At 35.9% G+C, this 8,732-nt stretch overlaps 1 protein-coding gene across 3 annotated transcripts in view; it reads right to left on the bottom strand.

Annotated features, from left to right (window-relative positions):
• Nucleotides 1–7,397: 7,397 nt before the first annotated feature.
• Nucleotides 7,398–8,732, bottom strand: part of UPRT (uracil phosphoribosyltransferase homolog) — a 30,414-nt gene continuing 29,079 nt past the window's right edge. For all 3 annotated transcript variants that reach the window (XM_082447444.1, XM_082447443.1, XM_082447442.1), the window contains one exon: nt 7,398–8,613. In XM_082447444.1, coding sequence (XP_082303570.1) covers nt 8,507–8,613 — 107 coding nt within the window. In that variant the 3' untranslated portion in view covers nt 7,398–8,506. The remainder of the gene's footprint in view (nt 8,614–8,732) is intronic.

Below are 8,732 nucleotides of genomic sequence, written 5' to 3'. Positions count from 1 at the left end.
GAAAAGGAAGAAGTAAAATTATTTCTATATGCATATAACATAATCTTATATATAGAAAATCCTAAAGATTACACACACAAAAAAACCTTTTAGTGCTAATAAACAAATTCAACAAAGTTGCAGGATATAAGATCAACTCAGGGACTTCCCCGGTGGTCCAGTGGTTAAGACTTCGCCTTCCAATGCAGGGTGTGTGGGTTTAATCCCTGGTCAGGGAGCTAAGATCCCACATGCCTCGTGGCCAAAACACCAAGACATAAAAACAGAAGCAATATTGTAACAAATTCAATAAAGACTTTAAAAGTGGTCCACATCAAAAAACTTAAAAAAAAAAAGATCAACACAGAAAATCACTACTATACCTATACAGTAGCAATGAACATTCTGAAAGGAAATTAAGAAAACAATTCCATTTACAATGGCATCAAAATGAATAAAATACTTAGGGATAAATTTAACCAAGGAGGTACAAGACTTGTACAATGAAAACTACAAAACATTGTTGAAAGAAATTAAAGACACAAATAAACGGAAAGATCTCATGTTCATGAATTGGAAAACAACATTGTTAAGATGTCAACATTACTCAAAGTGACCTGCAGATTCAATGTAATCCATATCAAAATCCCAGTGGCCCATTTTGCAGAAATGGAAAAGCTTATCTTAAAATTCATAAGGAATTGCAAGGGATTCCAAGTAGCCAAAATAATCCTAAAGAAGAAAAAAGTAGAACTCAAACTTCCTGATATCAAAACTTACTAAAAAACTACAGTAATCAAAACTGACATAAGGATAGACATATACAACAATGAACCAGAATTGAGAGTCCAAAAGTATACTCTTACATTTATGGTCAATTGATTTTTGACAGGGTACCAAGACAATTCAGTGGGGAATAAATACTTTTTAACAAATGGTGCTGAGATAACTGGATAACCACATGCAAAAGAATAAAGTCAGGAACTTCCCTGGCAGTCCAGTGGTTAAGACTCCATGCTTCCACTGCAGGGGGTGCAGGTTTGATTCCTGGTCAGGGAACTAAGATCCTGCATGCCACGCACAGCCCAGCCAAAAACAAAAAAAAAGAATAAAGTAGAACTCTTTCCTTACAATATACATGAAAATCAACTGAAAACGGATCACATATTATACGATTACATTTATAACAAAGTTCAGAATAGGCAAATCCAAAAAGACAGGAAGTAGATTAGTGGTTTCCAGGGACTGGTGGAGGGAAAATGGAGAGTGATTACTACAGTAAGTCCCCTACATACGAACCTTCAAGTTGCGAACTTTCAAAGATGTGAACGTATGTTTGCATGTCGAATCACATAAGTTAATTCACGTGTCTGGCATACGCTGTCACATGTGTGCATCCTCTACAAGTGGTTGTGCTTTTGTGTACTTTATTGTACAGTACTGTATAGAGGACAGTAGTACAGTATCTTTATTTCAAGCCCAGGATGACGAGAAAAAAAGAGCTACTACCCAGACATCACTGGATTGTTTTTTCAAGAGGGTAGATAGAACTGAATCCAGCAAGGAACCAGAACCTGTGCCATCAACATCAGGTGTGAGTGAAATTGCAGCTTGCCCTCCGTCTCCTACTGCTGAGGATCCTTTAGCTCTACCATCTCCCACCTCCTTTTCCTCCTCCAGTCAGTAACGCTTCTTGCCTGTTCACTCGATGCCAGCCCCTGTATGCCAGCTGTTGTACTGGACTACTGTACTTTTCAAGGTACTGTACTGTAAGATTAAAAATGTTTCAGTTTTTGTGTTTGTTTTTATGTATTATTTGTGTGAAAAGTATTATAAACCTATTACAGTACAGTACTATACAGCAATTGTGTTAGGTGGGTACCTAGGCTAACTTTGTTGGACTTACAACAAACAATTTGAACTTATGAACATGCTCTTGGAATGGGAATTGTTCGTATGTAGGGGACTTTCTGTAATGAATACAGGGTTTCTTACTGAGTTGATAAAAATGTTCTGGTAGGCTTGTATCCCCACAGGAAATGACCCTACCTTGAGACAAGGAGGGCCTGGGGAGGCCTTTATGGCATACTCAGAGTAAATTACATCTAGGTGTGACTACTACCCATGTAACCTTAGTATGGGGGAGCCAACATTTTTGGGTACAAAACATGTATCCTAATCAAACTCAGGCAATTAGTATGAAATGGCAACAACATGCCTGGTAGATTGTTCCATGAGATAGAAGACATTGGTCATGATATAGAAGAGAGCTGTAGGAGAGATAGGTGCCAGTTTAAGCATCAAAGGGCAAACTTAATTCACTTTTAATGAGTGGCAATCAGAAGAAAAAGTTGTGTCAGTGAAAACAGACCAATTAGAAGGGATACTCTTTCAGAAGAAAGGAAAAGAATGGGAATCAGCCTGGGAAGATGATGAGGCTTTAGTGAACTAGACCAAGCAGATTCAGTGAATAATGCTGGACAATGCTAGGCCTTGATGCTGGGAAAGGGCTTGTACCCTAATCCCCAACAGGGTCTCTTGACTATTCTAAAACAGATTAAGCCTGAAGTAGCAATGGAGCAATGACTCTTCACCTAAGGCACACTTATGGAAACTTTTGGACCTTCAAACTTATGGAAGTTCTCTGGGGGCAAAGAGTAATTTGCATTGATGCAACTCTGCTAGCCCTCATCCCAAGAATGGATCAAAATCAGATATACCCTGTAATGCAGTCAGTAGGAGTAAGAACTATACTGACTTACACTCTTGTCCTTGCCGTAGGAAAGAGATGGGCCCTGTTACACAACAGCACATAATGGAAACAGTCTCAGTAAAATCATGTAAACGCCAAAAAGATGACTAGCTTTGTCTCCCTATTAGGGACAAAACCATATGTTGAAGCCTTAACCCCCAGTAACTCTGAATGTGACTGTACAGGAGACAGGGCCTTTAAGGGGGTGATTAAGTTAAAATGGGGCCATTAGGGTGGGCCCTTATCTAATATGACTGGTATCCTTATAAGAAGAGGAAATTAGGACACACAAGGGGAGACCAGGGGTATGTACACACGGAGGAAAGACCATGTGAGGACAGAGAAGACAGCCATCTGCAAGCTAAGAAGAGAGTTCTCAGAAGAAACTAAACCTGCCAACACCTTCATCTTGGATTTCTAGACTCCAAAACTGAGAAAATAAATTTCTGTTGTTTAAGCCACTCAGTCTACGGTATTTTGTTATGACAACACTAGCAAATTAATACACATGTGACTTAGAACCTGGAAATAACCCAATCCTGGCCAGTTGCGACAATACCCATCCATAATAACATCTTGTAAATGGGCAAAGGTCAATTATGCTGGGAAGGTATAATAAGTACCTCTCTTGATTCTTACTGGCCTGTGGAATGAAACAAAACTGGACTATAACCATAGTGTGATACAGTTTAATATTGTCATTGCTCGTAAGATTCAATTACCTCATATAAATATTGATAAGTATATGTATTGGGAAATTGAATTAAAGCCTCGTCAGGATGTGATATCAATGGGAAATGGTTGATGTTAAGAGGAATCTGATGTAGTTAACATCAGTTAATTAATGTGCTAAATAGTTCTACACAAGTTTATCATAAGGTACAAATAACTATAGGCCAAAGACAAATTAATACAAAAATATGGAGATTTATATAATGGCTTTATAGGATGGACTAGTTGCTTCTTCATGTCTATCCCTATCCTGCACTGGCTCCTCCATGCTGGGCATACTCATGTTAATATATTACTACATCTTTTATATCAATATAAATGCTAAACTAAATGTAGGTACTGAGAAAAATACAATCATTTTCCTGTAAGAGAGCCAAAGGCCAAGAGCGTAAATTTTGCAGAAAGAGTTGACTTAGCAGGTCTAAGTTGCTCAAAATTTGCACATTCCCATTAAGAGTCTGTTTTCATAAATGGCCCTTGTCCAACTACCAGGAATTGAGCTCTTAGAATATTTTAACTCAAAGAAGTGTTTTTGCACACTTGGAGGTTTGAAACACAGTCTATCAATATGTCTAGATAGTCTGTAAATAATGTAATTTATGGTGAACACTTGCTTTCCTTAAGGTGGTCTGTTTTGATAACTGTGATCAATCATGCAGGCATTGGGTGCCTATGTGACCAAACCTCAATAAAAACTCTGGAATCTTAAGCAAATGAACTTCCCTGGTGGACTACACTTCACACATGTTGTTACAATCTATAGATAGAGGAATTAAGTGCATCCTGTGCAGTTCTACTGGAAGAGGACTCTTGGAAGCTTGTTCCTGATTTCCTCCAGACTTTGCCCCATGTGCCTTTCCCTTTGCTGATTGTGCTTCATATTCTTTTGCTGTAATAAATCATAACCATAATTATAATGAATTCTGAGTCCTAATGAGCCCTGGGAGTGGTCTTAAGGATACCTGACACAGGCACACTAGAAAATATCCAATTAACATAAAAGAAAGCAGTAATGGAGGAATAGAGGAACAAAATAAATATATAAGACATATAGAAAACAAATAGAAAAATGGCAGATGTAAATCCTACTTTATCAGTAATTGCATTAAACATAAATGGAAGAATAACAGCAGACCTATCAATAACATGACAAGAAAGACAGTGAAGCAACATCTTTATGGTACTGAAAGAAAAAAAACTGCCAAGCTAAAATTCCACACTGGAGAAATATCTTTCAAAAGCAGAGGTGAAATAAAGACTTTTTCATACACACAAAAGCTGAAAGAATCTCTTACTAGGAGACCTGCACTATAAGAAATGTTAAAGGAAGTCCTTTGGGTAGAAGGAAAATAATATGTGTTGGAGATCTGGATCTACACAAAGAAATAGAAAGCACCCAAAATGGATAAATTAAAATGACTTCTTTTTTTTTCTTATTTCTTTTTACATCTCTTTAAAAGATAACTGTTGAAAGCAAAATATAATAGCAATGAATTGCAGAGTGTAACATATGTAGAAGTAAAATGTATGACAATAATAGCACAAAGGCTGGGGGGGGGAATGGAAGTACAATATATTGTTTAAGTTCTGAAATGTGAAATAGATTGTGATAAGTTAAAGGTGTATACTATAAGCCCTAAAGGAACCACTAAAAAACAAAGCATTATATCTAATAAGCCATTAAAAGAAACAAAATGGAATCATAAATATTCAATTAATCCAAAGAAGGTTGAAAAAGAGGAAAAAGCAAATGGGACTAATAGAAGGCAAATAGCAAAATGGTAGATTTAAAAACCAAGCATATCAATAATCACATTAAATTAAAATGATCTAAACATCCCAATTAAAAAAGAGACTGGATGAAAAAGTAAGATCCAACTCTAGGCTGCCTGCAGAAAACCCAGAGTAAATATAAAAACACAATAGGTTAAAAGTAAAAGGATGAAAAAAAAATACCATACTAACACTATCAAAAGAAAGCTGGAATGTTTATATTTATAGCAGCCAAAGTAGATTTCAGAACAAAGAATATTACTAGGGATAAAAGGAGACATTTCATAATGACAAAGTATCAATCCATCAAGAGGACATAACAATCCTAAAAGTTTATGCACCTAACAACAGAACTTCAAAATACATGAAGGAAAAACTGATAGAACTGAAAGGAGAAACAGACAAATCCAAAATTTTAGTCAGTGATTTCAACACCCCTCTCTCAATAATTGATAGAATAAACAGAAAATTTGTAAATAAATCAAAGACCTGAACAACACTGTCAATCAACATGACCTAATTGACATTTATAGAACACTCCACCCAACAGCAGTAGTATACACATACTTTTAAAGCACACAGGGAAGATTTACCAAGAGAGACTATATTATGGGCCATAAGACAAATAAATTTAAAATTGAAAAGGATTCAAATTATATGATGTATATTCTCTGAATTAAATTAGGAATCAATACCAAAAAAGAAATCTAGAAAATCCAATAAATATTTGAAGATTAAATAGCACACTTCTAAATAGCCCTAGATCAAAGAAGGAATCAAAAGGGAAATGAAAAAAGTATTTTGACCCAAATGAAAATTAAAACACAACATTTCAAAATTTGTGGGGTATAACCAAACCAGTATTTATAGGGAAATTTGTATAATTAAATGCTTATATAAGAAGAAATGTCTGAAATCAAGTTGTGGCCACCCAACCAGCAACATCAGTATCACCTAGGAACTTAGATATGCAAGTCCTTGGGACCTACTCCAGACCTACTGAATCAGAAACTCTAGGTGTGAGGCCCAGCCATCTGTGGCCCTCCAGGTGATTCTGATGCACATTCAACTTTTGATAAACACTCATGTATACTGCTTCTTGTTTTTATTGTGTTAGGGTTTCTTTCTTCAATAAGGAGTCTACACAGTTTATACTGTTGTGAAGTTCATGTCATTAAAAACAATCTAGTTTTGAATAGACTGTTAATTTTGTGTCATTTAGAAAATTCCCTGGGTTCAAAAGAGTCCTGCAATTGATTAACCCTACAAATAATGCCTCATTTGCTAAAAAGATCCAAACTTCAAAAGACATAGTTACAACTGCTCTTGAAATCTGCAGAGGGGTAGAGGACAATCACCAGTGGGAAATGTGACCCCACTGAATAATTCCTACTGCTTATAGTAGGAATTCCATTTATGTGGGAAGCAAATGTAGTCAATTCCCAATCATGTTCAGTGATGAAAAGGAACAGAGACACATTAAATTTAAATGGCTGATAATATAAAATTAATTTGCTTGAAATATCATTTTATACCTACACTCGAATATGAATTTGTCTAATGTTCTGGAAAGTCACTTCAAACAAAATACTGAAACCCTAATATAAGCACTAACTCAGAAGCACTGATTCCTACAGTGGTAAACATCACCTTTCCAAACTAATTCAGTGCATCAACCTGAAGCAGATCTGGTCTCTATCTAAATTTGCTGGCTCACATCTTTCCTGGGACAAGGAGATAAAGATCTTGGTTTTAATGGGCTTCAGTTAGAGCTTCTGCTAATCAGGAATAAACAAAATCTACATTGTATCAAAATACTTAACTGACAAATACAGATGATAATTTCAACAAGAACATGAAAGCAACATTTGCCTTGGAAGAATTGTAATATGGGTAATCCATCAATTAATCTCAGTTTATTATGACAGTCTTCAAAAATAAAGGGAAAAATATAGTGAAGTCCTTCTAGGCTCCAAAGGGAAAATGCAGTCCATTCTACACCAGCTTTCCTTCCTTCCCCTGAATCTTTGCTGACTTCTGTCAGCTTTGGTTCTTTCTAAGAAACTGCCTTCTGTTTTTTCTGTTTTTTTTTTTTAAACAGAAGCCCACAACAGCTGCCTATGGGGCTATAGGAGTATAATTAATCAAGTAATCAGCCAGCCACCATTGTTAAAATGTTTTAATATCAATGTAAAATGAGATCAGGGTTTTACAAGCAAGTTTCAGAACACGAACATCCTTTCCTAAAATGATTTACCTTCCTTTCAGAAGCCTAAATATGAACACATATAAATCTTAGGGATTTTTTTAATATCATGATATTTTGTCCCATTTTAATACATCTACAATTGACAAACATGCAAAAGAACTAAGTTCCAAATCAAAGGCCTCTATTAGAAACATCCAAATTAAAAATGAAGCATTTTAATTTACTTATTGGCCATACGCCCAGCAAGAAACCATCCTTTCCCCCATACCTCAGAAAAATCACCACCAATTCATTTCTAGGGCACTGATGGCATTAACAGTATTTAGCCCTCCCTTGTCAGCATCCAGACATCCCTGGTTCAATCTAAGCAAATTAATGTTACAGTTCCAGTTGCTGGAAATGCCCCATCATCGTCTTCACTGCATTACACTTCAAAAGGCACCTACCAACAATGCACAGGGTAGGAAGTGAGCCATGAAGAACATAATGGCTTGAACGAAGAGCTAACTGTATACCCTGGATCTGCCAACTGAGTGAGGACATTAATGGAAACATAAAATTCTATGAGGCATTCTTTTTTCATCCTCTCCAAGTTACCAGTGTGTATTGTACTAAGAAGTAAAGAGTAGAGGAAGGTGACAACAGCCACATACATGAAATCTCCCTAGAACTAAAAGCAAACTAAACAAAATGCAAACTAGAGTGGGCCAATGAACTGACTCCCATTTGGGTTTTATTTGTGGCTGCAAGCAACCTCTAAACTGAGGTTCATAAATTAGGGAACAGTTTCAATGCACTGATGGATCAGCAATTTGCATAAGAACATTATTAAAACATTTTTGAAGAGTTGTGTGTGCTTCATTGCTGAATTTGGTGCCAATGGTCAAGAAATAACTAAATAAAAAAATAAACCTCAACTATTTCCTTTTAATATACCCACTTCCAAAAATTACAAAGTATCTTTAACACAATTTTCTATGTCATTCCTCAAGTGAATTAGTCAAACAGGTAGAAACTCATAACTGTAATATTACACAATAGAATAATTTTCCTTCAATAACTTAGTCTGTTCCAAAGTATTTCTGTCCAAAATGTGTAGGCGCAACAGGATGAACTTCAGTAGTTAAAATTGTGATCTCTGGAAACTCTTGAATGATTGATTTGGCACCTTCAAAAAATAAAAGAGAATTGTCATTATGGCGGAATTTTTTGATAACATTACTTGGAATTCAGTAATTTTATAATCAGTCATTAGGTCTAATATTGACAGAAACCGAGAGCAGTGAC

This window comes from Balaenoptera physalus (genome assembly GCF_965194825.1).
Source record: "Balaenoptera physalus genome assembly, chromosome: X".
Taxonomy (NCBI): Eukaryota; Metazoa; Chordata; class Mammalia; order Artiodactyla; family Balaenopteridae; genus Balaenoptera; species Balaenoptera physalus.
Note: the sequence above shows the minus strand (reverse complement) of the source record. Positions and strands in the feature narration are given on the sequence as shown.